General features: G+C 41.4%; 1 protein-coding gene across 3 annotated transcripts in view; it reads right to left on the bottom strand.

The window, feature by feature from the left end:
- The window catches only part of axdnd1 (axonemal dynein light chain domain containing 1), a 166,354-nt gene that overhangs the window by 29,142 nt on the left and 114,783 nt on the right, over nucleotides 1-22,429 (bottom strand). For all 3 annotated transcript variants that reach the window (XM_043699576.1, XM_043699573.1, XM_043699575.1), the window contains exons 20-22: nucleotides 15,074-15,264; nucleotides 12,286-12,382; nucleotides 11,626-11,769 (exon numbers count right to left, since the gene is read on the bottom strand). In XM_043699576.1, coding sequence (XP_043555511.1) covers nucleotides 11,626-11,769; nucleotides 12,286-12,382; nucleotides 15,074-15,264 — 432 coding nt within the window. The remainder of the gene's footprint in view (nucleotides 1-11,625; nucleotides 11,770-12,285; nucleotides 12,383-15,073; nucleotides 15,265-22,429) is intronic.

Raw genomic sequence — 22,429 nt, 5'->3', positions numbered from 1 at the left:
TGTGGCCTGCAGCGAAAAATCAGAATGGTGTCTTTTCTCCCTGGTGCCAGGGTCAAGGATGTCTCAGAGCGGGTGCAGAATGTTCTCAAAGGGGAGAGGGACCAGCAAAAGGTCATTGTACACATTGAAACCAATGACATAGGAAGGGAAAAGGATGAGATGCTGAAGGGAAAATATAGAGAGTTAGGCAGGAATTTAAAAAGGAGATCCTTGAGAGTAGTAATATCTGGATTACTCCTGGTGCTGCGAGCTAGTGAGGGTGGGAAAGGAGGATAGAGCAGATGAATGCATGGCTGAGGAGCTGGTGTATGGGAGAAGGATTCACATTTTTGGATCATTGGAAGCCTTCTGGGGTAGAAGTGACCTGTACAAGAAGGATGGATTGCAACTGAATTGGAAGGGGACTAATATACTGGCAGGGAGATTTGCTAGAGCTGCTCAGGAGAATTTAAAACTAGTGAGGTAGGGGGATGGGACCAAGGGAAATAGTGAGGAAAGAGATCAATCTGAGACTGGTACAGTTGGTAAAAGAAGTGAGTCAAACAGTCAGGGTAAGCAGGGACAAAGCAGAGAACAAGGTAGGACTGATAAATTAAACTGCATTTATTTCAATGCAAGAGGCCTAACAGGAAAGGCAGATGAACTCAGGGCATGGTTAGGAACATGGGACTGGGACATCATAGCAATTACAGAAACGACGCTCAGGGATGGATAGGACTGGCAGCTTAGTGTTACAGGATGCAAAAGCTACAGGAAGGACAGAAAGGGAGACAAGAGAAGAGGGGGAGTGGCGTTTTTGATAAGGGATAGCATTATAGCAGTACTGAGGGAGGATTTTCCCGGACATACATCCAGGGAAGATATTTGGGCTGAACTGAGAAATAAGAAAGGGATGATCACCTTATTAGGTTTGTATTATAGACCCCCGAATGGTCAGTGGGAAATTGAGAAACAAATTTGTGAGGAGATTCAGTTATCTATAAGAATAATAGGGTGGTTATGGTAAGGGATTTTAACTTTCCAAATATAGACTGGGTCTGCCATAGTTTTAAGGGTATGGATGGAGAGGAATTTGTGAAGTGTGTACAGGAAAATTTTCTGATTCGAGAGAAGGTGCAAAACTTGACCTACGCTTGAGAAATAAGGCAGGGCAAGTGACTAAAGTGTCAATGGGGGAGCACTTTGGGGCCAATGACCATAACTCTATTAGATCTAAAATAGTGATGGAAAAGAATGGACCAAATCTAAAAGTTGAAATTCCAAATTGGTGGAAGAATAATTTTGATGGTATTAGGCAAGAACTTTCAAAAGCTGATTGGGGCAGATGTTCGCACATAAAGGGACGGACGGAAAATGGGAAGCCTTCAGAAATTAGATAACGAGAGCCCAGAGACAGTATATTCCTGTTAGGGTGAAAGGAAAGACTGGAAGTTATAGGGGAAAAAAAGCAAATTACTGCAGATGCTGGAATCTGAAACCAAAGAGAAAATGCTGGAAAATCTCAGCAGGTTTGGCTACATCTGTAAGGAGAGAAAACAGCTGACGTTTCAAGTAGGGAGGTATTTATACTAGGCTGAGAGAAGGTGAGTCATGGCTCCAGAAGCAAAGGTAGCAATAAAGAGGTGATACTGACAGTGCATAGAGAGATTATAGGGAGATTAGGGGCTGTGCATGACCAAGGCTGAAGCCAGTGCTATGTGACAAAATATGTGGAGGATGGGGGGGATGGGTGAAGCAGAGGCAAAATGGAAAACAGGGGACAAGGGTAGCAAAGGGGGAAGAGGAGAGGAAAAAGGTGATGAGAGGGGGGGAGTGAGATAAAGAGAGAGAGACAATCAAGAAATAAGAGGTACAGAACAGTGAAAAAAATATTAAAAAAAGGTAAATGAAATAAAATTACGGAGCAGAATGAAAACAGAGGGGTCGAGATGAGATAATTGTCTGAAGTTGTTGAATTCAATGTTGTGACCGGCAGGCTGTAACGTACCTAGTCGGAAGATGAGATGCTGTTCCTCCAGTTTGCGTTGAGCTTCACTGGAACATTGCAGCAGGCCAAGGACAGACATGTGGGCATGGGAGCAGGATTGTGTGTTGAAGTGGCAAGTCACGGGAAGGTCCGGGACCTGATTGCGTACAGACCGAATGTGCTCAGCAAAGCGATCACCCAGTCGATGTCTTGTCTTTCCGGTATAGAGGAGACCACACTGGGAGCAACGAATGCAATAGACCAAATTGAAAGAGGTACAAGTGAAACGCTGCTTAATCTGAAATGAGTGTTTGGTGCTTTGGATGGTGAGTATGGAAGAGGTAAAGGGGCAGGTATTGCACCTTCTGCGATTGCATGGGAAGGTGCCGTGTGTGATGGGAGAGGTTTTGAGTTAGACTCGAAACGTCAGCTCTATTCTCTCCTTACAGATGTTGCCAGACCTGCTGAGATTTTCCAGCATTTTCTCTTTTGGTAGTTATACGGAATGCTGAATGACTGAAGAAATTGAGGGTTTGGTTAAGAAAAAGAAAGAAGCATATGTCAGGTATAGACAAGATAGATCAAATGAATCCTTAGAAGAGTATAAAGGCAGTAGGAGTATACTTAAGAGGGAAATCAGGAGGGCAAAAAGGGAACATGAGATAGCTTTGGCAAACAGAGTTAAGGAGAATCAAAAGGGTTTTTACAAAGATCATCAAGGCAGCCTTTGTGTGGAGCCACAGTAGATGGGAGAGATACTAAATGAGTATTTTGCATTAGCGTTTACTGTGGAAAAGGACGTGGAAGATAATAGAATATAGGGAAATAGATGGTGACATCTTGAAAAATGTCCATATTATAGAAGAGGAAGTGCTGGATGTCTTAAACGCATACAAGTGGACAAATCCCCAGGACCTGATCAGGTATATCCTAGAACCCTGTGGGAAGCTAGGGAAGTGACTGCTGGGCTCCTTGCTGAGATATTTGTATCATCGATAGTCACAGGTGAGGTGCCAGAAGAATGGAGGTTGGCTAACGTGGTGCCACTGTTTAAGAAGGGTGGTAAGGACAAGCCAGGGAACTATAGACCAGTTAGCCTGACATCAGTGGTGGGCAAATTGTTGCGGAGGGAATCCTGAGGGACAGGATGTATATGTATTTGGAAAGGCAAGGACTGATTAAGGATAGTCAACATGGCTTTGTGAGTGGGAAATCATGTCTCACAAATTTGATTGAGTTTTTTGAAGAATTAACAAAAAGGATTGATGAGGACAGACTGGTGGATGTGATCTATATGGATTTCAGTAAGGTGTTCGACAAGGTTCCCCACAGGAGACTGGTCAGCAAGGTTAGATCACACGGAATAAGGGGAGAATTAGCCATTTGGATACATAACTGGCTCAAAGGTAGAAGACAGAAGGTGGTGGAGGATTGTTTCTCAAACTGGAGGCCTATGACCAGTGGAATGCCACAAGGATTAGGGTTGGTTTCACTACTTTTCGTCATTTACATAATTGATTTGGATATGAGCCTAAGAGGTATAGTTATTAAGTTTGTAGATGACACCAAAATTGGAGGCGTAGTGGATATTGAAGAACATTACCTCAGATTACAACGGGATCTTGATCAGATGGGCCAATGGGCTAGGAAGTGGCAGATGGAGTTTAATTCAGATAAATGCAAGGTGTTGCATTTTGGGAAAGCAAATCTTAGGAGGACTTATACAATTAATGATAAGGTAGCTAGGGAGTTGCTGAACAAAGAGACCTTGGAGTGCAGGTTCATAGCTCCTTGAAAATGAAGTCGCAGGTAGATAGGACAGTGAAGAAAGAGTTTGACATGCTTTCCTTTATTGGTCAGAGTATTGAGTACAGTAGTTGGGAGGTCATGTTGCAGCTGTACAGATATTGGTTAGGCCATTTTTGGAATATTGCGTGCAATTCTGGTCTCCTTTCTATTGGAAGGATGTTCTGAAACTTTAAAGGGTTCAGAAAAGATTTACAAGGATGTGCCAGCATTGGAGGATTTGAGCAATAGGAAGAGATTGAATAGGCTGGGGTTGTTTTCCCTGAAGCGTCGGAGGCTGAGGGGTGACCTTTAAAGAGGTTTATAAAATCATGAGGGGCATGGAGAGGATAAATTGACAAAATCTTTTTTCCTGGGGTGAGGAGTCCAGAACTAGAGGGCATAGGTTTAGGGTGAGAGAGGAAAGATACAAAAGAGACCTAAGGGGCAACCTTTTCACACAGAGGGTGGTACGTGTATGGAATGAGCTGCCAGAGGAAGTGATGGAGGCTGGTACAATTACAACACTTGAAAGGCATCTGGATGAGTATATGAATAGGAAGGGTTTGGAGGGATATGGGCCGGGTGCTGGCAGGTGGGACTAGATTTGTTTGGGATATCTAGTCAGCATGGATGAGTTGGACCGAAGCGTCCATTTCCATGCTGTTCATCTCTATGACTCTTTGACTCTATGTTTGCAGTAAAGCAAAAGATGCCCCAAGGAGATCTTCAGCCGACAGAAGACAGATACTGAAGACGACAGCAGCTGTATGGTTTTGAAATTAATTTGATGTAACTTAATAAATGTTTTATTGGAACAGCATATTGTTATAGAGTTAGAGGCAAATAATAAGCAGTTAAGAGAAAGGGGAGCTTAGAGTTGTGAACAGTTGTTTTAAATGTTCACTTTTAGAGTTAAAAAATAAACTGATGTTAATTTCTTTAAATTGTGGAATTTGGGTGTTCTCTGTCACTCATATTTTAACAGATTTTAGCACCTGGTCAGTGTGGGGATTGAACCCACAACATTGCCATTAGTAGCCTCACGTTCTATCCATTTGAGTTAACCGAGTGTTTAGTTCAATTAACAGAGGGGTACACCGCCATGTCATAACAGTTCGGGGGCTCATTCAGGATTTGGAAATATTTAGACAGATCCAGTCTGAGATTTGGACAGATTTAAACAGATTTGGGTACGAAAGATTCCAGTAGATTTAAACACTTGTTGATTAGTGTCCTAGATTTTTAAATAAAACTAGGTGAAAAAAAAAGTTTAATTTTGGTTACTTGTGGTTGGGTAAATTAAAAGTGAGAGAAATGGCTCTTAAAAATTGCTTGAAGATGCTTTCCAATTTGCCAAGAAAGTTTAGAAAGACAGAGGAAGGACACATTTTTAGAATTAGCAAATAGGTTACATTTGGAATTAACCAGGGACAAAAGGAAAGCTGAAATTGTAAAGTAGTTGGTCAAGCACTTCGGTGTATTAGAGAAGCGGACAAATACAATTGAGTTAGAAAAACGTAAATTGCAATTGAGGCAAATGGATTTAGAAGATAAAGAAAGGGAAAGAAGAGCCATGAGAGAAAAAAGAGGAAGAGAGAAAGAGAGAGGAAAATGAAAGGAAGAGAAACTTCTTAGGTGAGCAAAGAGAGAGAGAAAAAAGGAAGGAGTTTTTAGCTGAGCAAAGAGAGAGTTAAGAAAGTGAAAGGGAGAGAGAATTTGCACTTCAGAAGTTGCAAATTAGTCAGGAAAGTCAAGTTAACAGAACGAAGATGAAGAAAGTAGGTAATGATGTATACAAATATGGTAAAATATTGCCACATTTTAATGAGAAAGATGTTGAAGCCTTCTTTATTTCATTTGAAAAATTGGCTAGGCGGATGAAGTGGTCAGAGAACTTGTCGGTAATGCTAGTTCAGACTAAGTTGGTAGGCAGAGCTAGTGAGATATTTGCAATGCTGTCAGATGAGCAGTCAAGAGATTACGAAGATGTCAAACAGACTATGTTAAGTGCTAATGAATTGGTACTTGAAGCGTATAGACAGTGATAAAGAAGGAACCAGGTCAGACTTGTGTTGAGTTCAAAATAATTAATTATAGGAATTTTGATAGATGGGTGCGGGCCTTAAAAATAGATAAGACCCTATGAAGCTCTAAGAGACATTATTCTGTTGGAGGAGTTTAAAAACTCACTTCCAAAGATCATACGAGTTCATGTGGATGAGCAGAAAGTTCAGGAAGTGAGAAGAGTAGCAGAGATGGCAGATGAAAATACATTGGTGCATAAGGCAAAGTTTAGTTTCCGACAAGAATTTCATCCCATGAGGGATAGAAATTAGGAGAAGGGGAGATCCTATACTACAAAACAAAGAGTAGAGCACACAGGTAATAGTTTACCCCAGGTGAAAAAAGAAGCCCAAGGGAGTGAAAAGGAGGTGAAAGGCCTCAGGTGTTTCCACTGTGGTAAGGTGGGACAACTAAAATCATAGTGTTAGTCATTGAAGAAAGGCACTGTGGGAAAAGATGTGGTAAAAGAGGCTAAGCCAGTGGGATTAGTGAAAGTAGTAAAAGGAAACCCCAAGAAAAGTCAAGGAGCTGCAGGAGAATGCACAGCCTAGACAGGGGCTGAATATTGAGTTAGTGCCCAATCTCTTTAAAGACTTCATTTCTATGGGTAAAGTTTACTCAGGAAGAATGGGGGGAGAACGGAAAGAAGTTATAATTTTGAGAGATAAGGGATCTAATCAGTCTCTAATACTAAGAGATGAACATACTTGCACTCTTTCTGACATGTTACCCAAGAGAGTGGTAATTAATAGAATAGATGGGCAGAGATTTAGCATTCCCCTGCATAAGATCAGATTGGAGAACCAAATCCAGACTGGGGAAGTAGCAATCGAAATGACAGACAGAGTGTCAGTTCCAGGAATATAGTTTGTTCTTGCAAATAATTTAGCAGCATTCAAGATGGGAGTGACACCCCTTGATGTGGAGAAGCCAAGGAAGACCAGGGAATTGAGAAGTTAAAACAAAAATACCCATATTGTGTAGTAGAAGGATCCCACTATCATAAGTCACAGCAAAAAGCAAAAACTCAAGAGAAAGATGAAGGAGTTGAGGCTCAGTTAGTAGACACCCTCTTTGACGTATTGGTACAGGAAAAACCTGAACAGGAAGAGAGTCAGGCAGAAGTGAGCAACTACCATTGAGACAGAAAAGCCTGGAGATCTAACATCTTGCTCTCCAAGAAATTAGGAAACTCTCTCTATCAAAGGTACATTTTCATATGTAATATATTTGCAGTAAAAAGAAAGATGACCCAAGGACATCTTCAGCCGGAAGAAAGAAAGACACGGAAGACATCAGCGGCTGTGTGATTTTGAAATTAAGTTGATGTAATTTTAATAAATGTCTTATTGGAACAGCATATTGTTATACAATTCGAGGCAGATAATAAGCATTTAAGAGAAGGAGGGCTTAGAATTATGAATAGTTGTTGTTTAACGTTCATTTTTTGAGTTGAAAAGTAAATTGATGTTATTTTCTTTAAATAGTGGAAATAGTGGAATAGACAGAACTCCCAAATAGTGGAATTTGGGAGTTCTCTGTCACTCACATTTTAATAGATTATGAGGAGAGGTGAGTTTTTCTGGGTGTTTACTTCAATTAACAGAGGGGTACACCGCCGTGCACATACTTTAAGAACTGTTATTAGAGATAAAGATAGGTTTCATAAAATTGCCTGGATATATTTTGTGTTTCAATGACTATAAACCACATCTTGAGATAAACCAAATCTCAGTACTGGTTTAAAACAAGTCTCAGTAACTAAGTAAATCAGAAACATATGAAAACAAAGCTTGCACATACACCTCTTGTGTGGGACATTATTAAAAGTCTTCTGAAAGTCCAAATACACAACATCCAGCAACTCCCCCTTATCAACACTAACATGCAGAGCTGTGTGGATCAAATAGATCAAACTGAAAATAGTAAGGACTGCTGACGCTGGACGTCAGAGTCAATAAAATGCGGAGCCAGTAAGGCACAGCAGGTCAGGCAGCATCCAAGGATCAGGAAAGTCGACGTTTCAAGTAAAGACCTTTCATCAGTGCGAGTCAGCATGGACTCAATAGGTTAAATTAATTTTTTTTCAATGCCACAAACTATTCCATCACACGGTTTCAGATCAACATATAATAAATAATGCCTGATAAATATGAATATCTGCATATTAAAAAATTATATTAAGTTGAATTGCACATGGCTCACCCTAAAGTCCATTTGAAGTGGAGCTTTGAAGTAAACGGGGAAGCCAACTATGTAACCTAATTTGCGCTATAACAAAAAAACCTGAACAGTGGTACTGTAAATATGTGAAAAACTTCTTAATTATTCAATATGATCATATCACATCATGGCCTGACTGTGGACAGTAAAAGGCACTGATAAGCAATGAAAGATAGCTCTGGAAAAACCCAATAATCTTTTTCTGTTTAGTTTGCTGTCTTAAGAGTCTGCCATGTTTCAATGTAGGAGGAGAAAGTGAGGACTGCAAATGCTGGAGATCAGAGCTGAAAATGTGTTGCTGGAAAAGTGCAGCAGGTCAGGCAGTATCCAAGGAGCAAGAGAATCGACGTTTCAGGCATGAGCCCTTCTTCAGGAATGAGGAAAATGTGTCCCAGAGTATCCGGGTGTCCCAGAGAACACCTCTGGGACACCCGGACCAACCAACCCAACCACCCCGTGGCTTAACACTTCAACTCCCCCTCCCACTCTACCAAGGACATGCAGGTCCTTGGACTCCTCCATCGCCAGACCATAGCAACACGACGGTTGGAGGAAGAACGCCTCATCTCCCGCCTAGGAACCCTCCAACCACAAGGGATGAACTCAGATTTCTCCAGTTTCCTCATTTCCCCTCCCCCCACCTTGTCTCAGTCAAATCCCTCGAACTCAGCACCGCTTTCCTAATCTACAATCTTCTTCCTGACCTCTCCGCCCCCACCCCCACTCCTGCCTATCACCCTCACCTTGGCCTCCTTCCACCTATCGCATTTCCAACGCCCCTCCCACAAGTCCCTCCTCCCTACCTTTTATCTTAGCCTGCTGGACACACTTTCCTCATTCCTGAAGAAGGGCTCATGCCCGAAACGTCGATTCTCCTGCTCCTTGGATGCTGCCTGACCTGCTGCGCTTTTCCAGCAACACATTTTCAGCTCATGTTTCAATGTAGTCAAACAGCGCTTTGTTTTGTATTTTCAAACCAAAGTGCAAAACATGGAGCATCTCCAAGGCCTTTGGAGCTTTAGCCATGGGAACAGGAGTGTGCGCGGGTGGGTTTTTATTAGATTTTCAGGATGAGAATCTGCCTTTACCTTCATTTTGATACATTTTGTTCACTTTTCCTCAAAAATGTAGAAGTCATCAGGTGGTTTTGTTAGACCCATACTAAAGACAGTTGTCATGTAATGTTGGAGCACTCACATTATTTCTTGCGACCTGATTTTTCATCACATTTCATCAATTTGCATCACATTTTTCATTTTACCATTGTTGTGTGAGTTGTTAGTGTCTGTGCTCCTCGGATGTTGCCTGACCTGCTTTGCTTTTCCAGCACCACTCTAATCTAGACTCTGATCTCCAGCATCTGTAGTCCTCACTTTCACCTCATAACAGATAGCTCCTCTTCTCAAACTCCACAACTCCATACACTCACTCACGCAACAGCCAATTCCCCACTGGTCATTAACTCAGCAGTCTCTTTTTGATGGATGTCCACACATAGCCATTCAGCAGGAACATTCCCTCTCAGCTGCGTGGCTACTCCAAGGTGCCATGCACACCTATCAGCATGCTAATGTATTGACATCCACATGCAAAGGTCAGAGCCACACCTCATTGGTCCACAAAGTGGAAAGAAAACAGGGGGCTCTTTCTCAACAGATTCTCTTCTGAAAGTCTTCACTTGACTTTCTCTATCACAAGGTGCCATTCTTCCCAACATTCATCCCATTCACTCATTCTTCCTACCTCTCAACCACTCCTTCCCCACCACTTCCCCCAGTCATTCGCTTCACAACCTGACCTTTCCAAGCCTAATACCAATACCAAGCTGGCCTGTTCTCACCAGGCCCCGTCAGTGTCATTGAAAATTAACACCAACTCACAATCACTAGCCAAGATTCAGGCCCACTGCTCCCCCACCCCACCACATTGTTTGCAGAACCTAAAGATTTAATGAGCAGCCAAGCAGTGAACAGGGGTGACTTGATTACGATCCCTAAACTAGCGCTACAGCCTTTCACTGCAACAAGATTCGATCCTCATACAGGCTCTGCGGGTAGGCCCTGGGACTGTAATGTGAGACCAAGGCAGACAGGCCAGGCAGCAAGAGTAAATTGGAGGTGTGGGGGCGGGGTTCCAGATGGTGGTGATCAGTCTCCGCTGTGCAATGAAAGTGACGTGGTCTAACTTTGCAACAGTCTCCATCTCCTACACAAAGAATTCTGGTGGGTAGCAACAGGTTCTTATGTGGCCAATCATTGTCTTTATTGGACCCCAGGTGAATGGGACTCCCAATACTTGTATACAATTGTAGTGGGGGCTGGTGCGTAAATGCTTAGAATGATGCCAAAGGTATTGCATCCACTTTTACACATTTAACCATTGCCAACCCGTCCCCAGGGGAGCATAAAATTCAGTCAAGTTAAAGTTTTGGGTCTATGGCTTTTCAATAGCACTGAGAAAATATAGAAATGTAAAATTACATTTGTACCCAGTACTGTGGCTGAGAGATAGATTGCAACCAGTTTTTCCAAAAGTATTTTCCAGTCCCGTGATTTCTACAAACAAGAAATTCAAGAACAGCAATATGTGCAGTACCATTTGATAGATTCCCTCGAACTGACGTATCATCCTGACCTGGACAAATGCTGCTATTCTTTGTATTGCTCCAGGGACAATATCTTGGATTTCCCTGGCTGAAACTATCATGGACAAACAATCAGTTCAACGACTAAAGCAGTTCAACAAGAAATTTCATTGCTATTACCATCTTCTCACAGTTACTCAGAATGGGCAACACACTGCACCAGGGACTCGAGTTCAATGCCACCCTCATATGACTGAGTGGAGTTTGCACATTCTCCCCATTTCTGTGTGGGTTTCCTTCAGTGCTATGGTTTCTTCCCACAGTCCAAAGATGTGCAGGTTAGGTCGATTAACCATGCTAAATTACCCATGGTGCCCAGGGATGGTGGATTGGCCATGGGAAATGCAGGGTGTTGGGGTAGGGGGATGGGTTTTGATGGAATGCTGTTCAGACTGCCAATGTGGACTCCATGGAAAAAAATGGGAACTGGGAGCAGAGTTGAAGCAGTTCACACATAGCCACATAGTGAAGCAGTTGGCAGCATTAAAAACATAAAAGACTAGATTGTGTAATAAGTAAACTGTAAATCCTTATAAGGTATCTCCTGTAAATTCTCACTATACCAAATGGCAACAGTAGGATACTCATTTTATACAGAAATTTAATGACCTTAACATTTTCAGGATGTCAGGCTGTTTTGCTGTAAACGTGAAATAACAGTGTAAAATTGGGTAGCATAAAAACAGAAAGACATTGAAATGAAGAAAATCTGGGAGTTTCCCTTTAGAAATATGCATTTGTTGAACTTGAACAATTTCAAGTTTAGCCCAGCTGAAGTATTTGTTCCCACCAATATTATATACTTGCTGTAGTCAATATCTAACTTTTAATTATGAATAAGAGTCAGTAAATTCAGTGACAGAAGCTAGTACCTTCACAAAGGGAAGTGGAGAAAAAGCATGTTTAATGTCAAAGAATTATTCATCATAGTTATCCTTACCCGCAAGCAAGCAGTGCATAGGTCACGTGTCAGGTTAATTTGTGACTGTACATCATCTTGTCTGGATGACAACAAATGGACTGGTTGTTGCTTAATTTCAGAAAGCAGCATCTCACAGATGTTTATCCACTCAGTGCTTTCCACCTAGTGATTCCAGACAAAGAATTCATAGTGGTTATGTAGCAAATACAACTTAACAATCGTGATCTTCAAATGATAATTAAATGGATTTTCTTTAGAGAAAGACAACGTGGTCTGGGTGTCTAAAATACTTGAAAAATATTGCAGATACCATAAAATGATCCCATGCATTGCCACTATGTATTTGACAATTTTTGTTGTCATCCACTTGATTAGATTAGATTACTTACAGTGTGGAAACAGGCCCTTTGGCCCAACAAGTCCACACCGACCGTCCGAAGAGCAACCCACCCAGACCCATTCCCCCTTCACCTAACACTACGGGCAATTTAGCATGGCCAATTCACCTAACCTGCACATTTTTGGACTGTGGGAGGAAACCGGAGCACCCAGAGGAAAACCATGCAGACACGGGGAGAATGTGCAGACAGTTCCCTGAGGCGGGAATTGAACCCGGGTCTCTGGCGCTGTGAGGCAGCAGTGCTAACCACTGAGCCACCGTGCAATAAAGATGGTTACCTTGAGCTTTTCAAGTTCCTTCAGTTCATTGTCAGGATCTTCAAGGTGCTTTGCTGACCGTTGCTTAACTAATTCCTCAACTATATCTCTGCACCAACTGTAAAAATAAATACAAAGAAAATTATTGGATAACAATTTACACATTAAATTGTTCAAGACTACAGAATTTATTTTTCATTCATTCATTCATGGGATATACATGTAAGTAGCAATACCAGCATTTGTTGACCTTCCCTAATTGCTCTGCAAAGAAGGGAGTGACGGTCAAGTGTTTTAGAAAGGAAGTTCTGGGATCTTGCCAGGCAAACAGTGAAGAAACAGAGATATTGCTCCAAGTCAGGATTCTGAGTAGTTTGGAGGGAAACTAGAAGATGGTAGTGTTTCCATACATCTTCTGTACTCCTTCCTTTAAGTCAGGTTTGTCCAATAGACAGCCCATAGGCGACAATGGGGACCTATTTGGTCTGCCAATCGTTACTTCAAAATATAGATAAGTGTAACTAGAAGATTTTGAAAGGAGCTGCTACTCTAATCAAAGGCCACTTCATTCTCACATTTCCTTCTGATATAGATTTACTAGTGAACCTCAGAAACACATAATACATTAGATAGATTACTTACAGTGTGGAAACAGGCCCTTCGGCCCAACAAGTCCAACCCACCCAGACCCATTCCCCTACATTTACCCCTTCACCTAACACTACAGGAAATTTAGCATGGCCAATTCACCTAACCTGCACATTTTTGGACTGTGAGAGAAAACCGGAGGAAACCCATGCAGGCACGGGGAGAAACTCCACACAGACAGTTGCCTGAGGCGAGAATTGAACCCGGGTCTCTGGCGCTGTGAGGCAGCAATACTAACCACTGTTCCACCGTGCCACTCGTATGGAGGAGAAAACAGTCTGTAATTGGAAGGGCAGTGAGCAGCATAATGTGAATGATCAAACTTAGCCCAAGGCCTGGAACTAAAATGGTGAGTCTGTCTGCAGAATGAGGACTTGGAAGGTTACAAGGAGACACAAGTTTGATATGAGTGGAATAACAACTGGGTCACTGTGGCTGGGGACTGAGAGCAGAGTGAGCTATTGTGAAGGGGGGTTTGGGAGAGAGCGAGAGAGGATAAGCATCAACTAAGGAGTCATGGTAATTGTACATCTTCACATGTAGATGAAAAAAATTGGACTGGGTGTTGCTTAATTTCAGAAAGTGGGATCTCACAGACATTTAACCACTTGGTAGCTCCAGGCAAAGAATCTGTGTGGTGGCTGTCAGACAGTGATTTGGGGTGCTTTCAGTGGGTGTGGGGGAGGTAGCTGGTGAGTGCAGATGCGACAGTGAGTGGAGGGATGGGTTAGTGAGTGATGGGAGGGAGTGGAGGTGGCAATGAGGCATAGGAGGCAGTGAGTGGGGAGGGGGAGGAGACATGGAGTGATTGGGAAGGGAGTTATATGGAGGGAAGAGTGAATGGCTGAGGATTGAAAGATTATAGGAGGGTGAATGAGCGACGAGACTGAGTGGTGGGGATTGAGTGAGTGAGTGAGCCTTTGATCTCTTTGATGTTATGCTTGTTTAAATGTTGCTATGGTGTTAAGAATAGTCACTTGCAAATCGTATGTAGAATTTAGTTCTTTTATCCATGTTTGGACCAAGGCTGCAAGACGTTGGAAGCAAATGGCGCTGGCAAAAACCAAACTGAGCATCGGTAAACAGTTCACTGTGACACAGGTGACTTGTGACAGCATGGTCAGTGGTGCCTTTCATCACTTTACTGGTGATCAAGAGTAGCCATGATGTGGAGGTGCCTGTTGGACTGGGTTTGAAAAGGTAAAAAAAATCACATGACACCAAGTTATAATCCAACATGGTTTCTTTAAAAATGTAAGCTTTCAGCTTTTTATAGCTGAAGGAGGAGCGGGGCTCTGAAAGCTTGTGTTTTCAAATAAACCCGTTGGTATTGTCTGGTATCATGTGATTTTTGACCTTGATCAAGTGTAGTGGTGAGGAAGTAGATGGGTAAATAAGATTTATCTTGATTCTTATGTAGACAACATAGTTGATTAATTTCCGCATTGTTAGGTAGGTAAACCAGTGCTGTAGCTGTACTGCAACAACTTGACTAGGGACATGACCACTTTTGGAGGAACGAATTTGTGGTTTGGAAGCTTGAAAATAATTTCTGATGAACAAATCCTAAATCAGAATACCAAGTTTTATAGTATCTGCACAAAGATACATACAAGTTGATGTATTGCAACTTGATGTTAGCCCTACTCCAGAAAGGGCATTATTCTATACTCTCGGCTGAAATTCCAATGTAGTACTGGAGTAATGCTGCATTGCCATAGGTGCATGTTTCAAACCCAGGACCTCTCTGGCCTCTCAGACAGATGTAAAATATTCCAACTGGTTATTTTAAGATGAACTAGGAACTCTAGTAGCCTGGTCAACATTGATTTCTCAATCAAAAGTTAAAATCTCATCCAATAATTTATTTCATCGATTTGCAGATCTTATTGTTTGTAAATTTGTCGATGTTCTCTAAAGTAAAACAGTAACTGAAATCCAAGAATATTTTAATAGCTAAGAATCTATTTGAGTCAATCTGAGGTCATGAAAGATGCTATTAAATACCCGTACTAATTCTTGCTTTTTAAAATATAATAGCAAGCATTGTCAAATATCTGTCTATATAGTAAAGTGAGTAAAGGTAGCTTGAAGAAATCTCTTATTACTTTTGAGTGGTTAAGGCCTTCAGCTAATTAACTCAGGGTAAACTTTGACCTACTTGTACATCTGTGTTGATAAGATATTCAGCCGACTAGCTACCATCAGAGCTTTCTCCTCCAGTTTTGCGGGTGAATCCGGATAAGCGAGGTGTTTGAAGTATTTTTTTCTGATATTAGCAATTGGATCGTGCACCATTTGAAGCAATAGATTTACCAACAGGTGACTCATTGCACTTTGAATGATGACAATCTGGATGGTAAAGAAATGGAATGTCATTAATATACTTTAAAATTAGCATTTTTTTCCAAATCATACACGTATTATCATGTTTTTGTCACATTTTCCCATCATGCTTTATTCTAATATCTTTGTCACTATTGTTGTTCACACTTTGTAGATTTAAATCATAAGAAAAACACAGAAGAAATATAAACCTGAGCTCCTGTGCAGTCAGGCAGCATCCAGGGAACAGGAGATTCGACGTTTCGGGCACAGGCCCTTCTTCGGGCACAGAAGAAGGGCCTGTGCCCGAAACGTCGAATCTCCTGTTCCCTGGATGCTGCCTGACCTGCTGTGCTGTTCCAGCAATAAAGTTTCAACTTTGATCTCCAGCATCTGCAGACCTCACTTTCTCCTCCTGTGCAGTCAGATCATTTAATGTTTTCAAGCAAAGTAAGCAGGTTCATGCAATTCAATGTTGCAAGCATCAAAGGCTCCTGAACATCCATGCAATAAATTGTGGTCTGGATTTTGTGAGCAATGACATCAGTACTGATCTCAAATAAAATTGCCCATAAAGACATGGTGACGTCTGTGGCAGGAATTTCCCCTTTTCTGATAATAGCTTAAACCAAGTGAAGCTGATTGCCTGATGTGAAACAACAGTGATACCAGCAAGTAAGTAAGTAATCAATATGAAATTGTTATATACAAGAAACCAGGAAATAAAAAATATTTAATCGTTCATTGTAAGTTGCATGAACTGATATAAAGTATCTCTGTATTTAGAATCTAAAATAAAAATAAGCAGACTTCCTTTAAGAATTTTTGAAAAATGTGCATTTTAATTATCATTGTGGAAAATGTTGACATTCCACAAAAATATTAGTTTTTCATGGTCAATAAGAGTGTTGAGCAGTAATTATGAGATTAATATATCAGTAAGAATGCTACATCCACCTCTTTCAACAAGGTGTAACTTCACGAAGGGCTTTTGACAGATTAAAAGTGTATAAATCTAAGTTCTCATCAATGTTTAACTCTAAGGGTAGTTGAGTCTGTGGAAATCTCTGCAACATATCCAAAGGAAGAGTACGAATCAATGGCAGCAACCACTTCGTTTCTATGTTATTCTGTACATGTCTAAACTCTGGAAGCTGCTGCCTGATGACTGTAGCAATGACGGTAGATCTGGTTAATTGAATTTGACATACTCGATTATTGTAAATCTTTGGCTATGATAATTTATTGTGTATTGTATAGTAAAACAATACATCCCCTCGATCCTTTTGAGTAGCTCAGTCTTGGGAGAGCCCTCCATGAATATATTACCAGGTTATTTTCATGTGACTACCACCCATTTGCATTTAAAATAACACGGCAGGTAGTTGTGCCAACTTACCGCCGAATTTCTGTCCGTTCTATTTTTCAGACAGACTTCCATCCAGGCAGCTGGAGCTCCTGTGGGAGACAGGCAGGAGGCTTATTAATATATGCGAATTGGGATCAGATGACAAATTAAAGACCCCAGTGCATTGTCCTCTCCTGCCCATGCTACTGCTGCTTGGTGCTTCCACTCAACAGCCATATATTGTTATGGCAGTACATCAGGAGGAAGTCATTCTCATTGATAACTGTAAGGGATCTGCTCTCAGGGGCTACTGAATGGAAACAAATTATGGCAGGTTGTTTGTGACTCTGTGTTTCAAGAATATCTAAAACGAAATGTATTTGATTTTGTTATCAAGATAACTACTGCTCTATGTTGTTACACATTATAATTTCCAAATGTTAACCCCCCTTTGAAATGCTGCTGTAAGCCTTAACATTTGACTGCACTGCCCGATTTCCCAGCCTCACAGGATTGAGCTTCCTGTTATGAGTGCTTTCCATGATTGTGGTTCATTGCCCCCTTCACCATCAAATGGACCCAGGTTTCTTATCATTGCCCCAAACAGCCACTGCATGTGGTTACATGAGATGCATCCCATTTTTAAACTGGATGGTGTGGGGATGTGAAAAGGTTAGACAATCCTTCAATGGAGTTGCTCTGGTTTACTATAGTTTTGCTGTGATATAATCAAAGAATTTTTTAGAAAGTACAACAGAAATAACATGACAGAAAAGCAGAAGAAATATAAACCTGAGGTCCTGTGCAGTCAGATCATCAAATGTTTTCAAGCAAAATAAGCAATTCAATGTTGTGAACATCAGAGGCTCCTGAATATCCATGCAAAAAATTGTGGTCTGCATTTTGTGAGCAATGACATCAGTACTGATCTCAAATAAAATTGCCCATAAAGACAGAAAATATCAATATTATCAGGGATAGCAATTTATGGTAACTTAAGTAGTGTTGTCACATAGAGAATAGAATCACAACACTTAATAACTCTAAGGAGGTCAACTGATCCATTCTACTTGTGCTAGCTCTCAGAGCTGTTCATTAAATTACATCCCTTGCACTTTTCTTGTCCTTTTATTAATTCTACTTTGAATATTTCACAATTTCCAGTTAAAATCTATGATGGATTTGTCTATCATTTCTATGTCATTGGAATCCATAGATAGCACAACATAAACAGCGGTTGCACGGTGATACAGTGGTTAGCACTGATGCCTCACAGCGCCAGTGTGGGTTCAATTCCCGCCTCGGACAACTGTCTGTGTGGAGTTTGCACATTCTCTCCGTGTCTGCGTGGGTTTTCCTCCGGGTGCTCCAGTTTCCTCCCACAGTCCAAAGACCTGCAGGTTAGGTGAATTGGCCATGCTAAATTGCCCGTAGTGTTAGGTGAAGGGGTAAATGTAGGGGAATGGGTTTGGGTGGGTAGCTCTTCGAGTGTCGGTATGGACTTATTGGGCCGAAGGGCCTGTTTCCACACTGTAAGTAATCTAATCTAAAGGTCATTTAGCCAAACCAGTCTCGTTGGTCTTTAATGTGAGCAGTGTTTGTAACACTTAAGTATACCAAGCGTCCTTAAGTCTTATTTCTTTTCTCTTCAACAACCAATTTAATCTTTCTTAAATCACAGATCATACTAATTAATCATTCAATACTTTATACAATGTACAGCATTTGCATGAAAAAAACTCTCAGGTTTTAAATACATTACCAGGAACATGGATTCATGGTGATTACAGAAGTCAAACCACAAATGTTGTTGGGAATGTTAGCAATATTTTCCCCAAAATACATCTTTTCCAACCCCCGATCCCTGACAACATCCCCACAACCAGCAGCACCCAATTCAACACAATTCTAACACCACCTCACAACCCCAAACCAGGATGCAATGTCCCCAACTGCTGGTCTGAATGCTCAGGTCGGAACTAACCTCCTACCTGCTGGGCCAACACACACCCAACTTGTTGGATCTAACATCCCACAGAACATAATAACCCCTCTTCCGCTGACCTGACAACCCCTTCTTCTCCCTGGACCCAATAACCCACTCTCCCCATTGGCCCAACAGAGGACCCAACACACCTCTCTCTCCTAGAGGACCTGACAGGCCCTCTTCCAGTCGGGCACAATAGGTGAATTGCCCTGTTGAACCCAGGACACCCCTCTCCCCCTCATACCAGACTGCCCACTCTCCCTGCCGGAGATCCCAGGCTAGCCGAGTCTGGTGGCATATCCTCTTTTGGAGGTTTATTGAGAAAACTGCCCTCATTTCAATCCACCTAAACCTGTATATCCCTATGGGAGAATCAGGGAGCGAAGTTGCCTTTCTGGCCTCTTCACTGTGATAATGATGCAAGAACCACACAGTGTGAGGGTATTCCTGGCATACAGCATCTGACTGGGTGCAACTGGGCATTAAACATGTGGCCAGTTGCAAGAATGCCAGAGCTTCAACAGTGGCAAGCACCTCCACTTCTCTGTGATTCCATGAGAAGGTATTGTAAATTAATAAGGTGAAGAGCAAACAATTACAGTCATAAAGTCATAGAGATGTACAACACCTAGAGATGGCCCAACTTGTCCATGCTGACCAAATATCCTAAATGAATCTAGTCCCATTTGCCAGCACTTGGCCTATATATCCCTCTCAACCCTTCCTATTCATATACCCATCCAGATATTTTTTGAATGTTGTAATCATACCAGCCTCCAGCACTTCCTTTGGCAGCTCATTCCATTCATACACCACCCGAGACTAATAGGTAATTGTTAACAGTTGACTCTTACTTTGTACATACCCACCCGGTTCCACTTATCTGCAGTAACCTTCCCCAACTACTCAAACAAGTAGAAGTGTAAACAGTAGCAGTGTAAACAGTACTTACGGGAGCAATTTGCTTTCAAAAAAATCAGCAACACCTTCTGCAATCCTTAATTTTTATAATAGTCTTCAGCCCACAAACAAAATTACAGAAAAATGAAAGGATATGGTCTTTACACTGGCACTGACAATCTCAAACAACTGAGAATCTAAATATTGGCCTTCAGTGTTCAATGGCATTACCACTGCTGAATCTTCCTCTATTAACATTTTGGGAAGAAATCATCTGAAACTGAATGGAACCAGCTACTTAAATACAGCAGTTACAAAAGCAGATCAGAGGCTAAGGCGTCCTGCAGCTAGTAACTAGACACCTGATTTCCCAGAGTCTGTCCACCATCGGCAAGGTACAAGTCAGGAGTCTGATGGAATACTCTCCAGTGTAAAGACCATATCCTTTTATTTACCGTAATTTTGTTTGTGGGCTGAAGACTATTATAAAAATTAAGGATTGCAGAAGGTGTTGCTGAATTTTTTGAAAGCAAATTACTCCCATAAGTACTGTTTACACTGCTACTGTTTACACTTCTACTTGTTTGAGTAGTTGGGGAAGGTTACTGCAGATAAGTGGAACCGGGTGGGTATGTAAAAAGTAAGAGCTGGTTGAGTGCAGCTCCTAGAATACTGAAGAAATTCAACACCATCTAGGACAAAAAGGAGCCCATTTGACCAAAGTAACATTTGCCACATTCAATATTTACACCCTTCACCACTATGGCTCTGTAAGATTGCATTAATCAACCAAAGCTCCTTACACAGCATCACGACCTCTGATACCTGGGAACATCACCACGTGCAAGTTCCTTTACAATTTAGACACCATCCTGACTTGGAATTATATCCTCATTCCTTAATTATGACTGAGTCAATACCCAGAACTCCCTTCTTAATAGCACTGTGGTTGTCCCTAAACTGAAAGGAGTGGGAGTGGGGGGCTCTACAGTTCACCACCACTTTTTTTAGGCAAGATGAGAGTAGTGCTGGAAAAGCGCAGCAGGTCAGGCAACATCCGAGGAGCAGGAAAATCGACATTTTGGCAAAAGCCCATCTTCCGGGCTTTTGTCGGAAACGTCGTTTTTCCTGCTCCTTGGTTGCTGCCTGACCTACTGCATTTTTCTAGCACTACTCTAATCTTGACTTTAATCTCCAGCATCTGCAGTACCCACTTTTGCCTAGTTGATTTTAACCACTTTTTTTAGGCAAGTTGGGATGCACCGTAAATGCTGACCTAACCAGTGATATCCACATCCCATGAATTCATTTTTTAAATTGCTGAATAAAGAAAGACAAAATTCAAACTGAAGATAACTACAAATGCTGTGTATCAAGAAGACAAAGGAGACATGGCAAGAACAGACATGAAAAGGTCCCATAGGTAAACAGAAATTACAAAACTAATTTATTGAGAAATATAAAAATAATAACAACTTATCCTAAAAATGCATAAAAACTTACAGAAAGATCAGGATGGGGAAGGATCTCTAAGCAATAAAACATAGAAATGAGGAGGAATAGGCCATTCAGCACTTTAGCCTGCTTCATCATTTAATCTGATCATGGCTGATCCTCTACTTCATTATCATATTCCATCTTTCTAATCATACCCCTTGATGCTTTTAAAATCTAAAAAAACTTTCTCTTTCTTGCTTATATTCAATGAAATGGTCTCCAGAGCCTCAGTTCACTATCTTTTGAAAGAAAAATTCTTCCTCTTCTCAGTTCTAAATGGCTTACCCTGTATCCTGAGATCGTGTCTCCTGGTTCTAGACTCTCTAACCAGGGAAAACACCTTCCCAGCATCTAGTCTGTCCCTGGTCTCATCCTTCTAAAGTCTGTTGAATACAGGCCCAGTCGAACAAATTTCTCCTCACAGGACAGTCCTGCCATCCCCAATATCACCAAGCAAAATTTCTGGTACATTTCCAGACATTTCCTTTCTAAGGTGTGGAGTCCAAAAGTGCATGCAATACTCCAGATTTATTCTCAACAAAGACCTGCATAACTACAGTACGACATCCTACATCTGAGATGTGCCTCAAGACTTTGATCTTCATGTTGCAAGACACAAGACTCAAGGGGAAAAAGTGAGGGAGCAATTCAAAATAATAACTTTTGTAAATGATAAATACTAGGAAAACGAACAAGACTAAAGAATGATGAGCTCCCTGGACCAATCAGCTGCATCCTAGGGGAGGGTTTGAGCTATAGGGAGAGTCTGTATAGGCTGGAGCTATTTTCCCTGAAGCATTGGAGGCTGAGGGATGATATTATAGATGTTTACAAAATCATGAGGGGCATGGATAGGGTAATTAGCTAACCTCTTTTTCCCAGGGTAAGGGAGTCCATAACTAGAGGGCATAGGTTTAAAGTAAGAGGGAAAAAAATTAAAAGGGACCTAAGGGACAACCTTTTCATGCAGAGGGTGGTGTGTGTATGGAACGAACTGCCAGAGGAAATTGTGGAGGTGGGCACAAGAACAACATTTAAAAGGCATCTGGATAGTACATGAATAGGAAGGGTTTAGAGGGATATGGGCCAAATGGCTGCAAATGAGACTTGATCAGTTTAGGATATCTAAGCAGCATGGATGAGTTGGACCAAGGGTCTGTTTCATGCTGTATAACTCTATGACTCTATAACTGACTGCAGAGATAGTGGATGCATTTGTTGTAACCTTCCAAAACTCTGTAGATTCTGGAAAAGTTCCAGTGAACTATAAAATCACCAATGAAACACCTTTTTTGAGAAAAGGGCCTGAAAGCAGAAAAATATAGGCCAGTTAGCTTATAGTCTGTCACTGTGTAAAGTTGAAGATGATACAAAGAGTCTTCAAAATGATATAGATCAATTAAGTGAATAGGCAACATTTGGCATGTAGATAACAATGTGAAAAAAATACATTTGCCCAC

The sequence above is a fragment of the Chiloscyllium plagiosum genome, chromosome 11 (assembly GCF_004010195.1).
Source record: "Chiloscyllium plagiosum isolate BGI_BamShark_2017 chromosome 11, ASM401019v2, whole genome shotgun sequence".
In the NCBI taxonomy this organism is placed as follows: Eukaryota; Metazoa; Chordata; class Chondrichthyes; order Orectolobiformes; family Hemiscylliidae; genus Chiloscyllium; species Chiloscyllium plagiosum.
The sequence above is the reverse complement of the archived record's forward strand: the minus strand, read 5'-3'. Positions and strand labels throughout refer to the sequence as shown.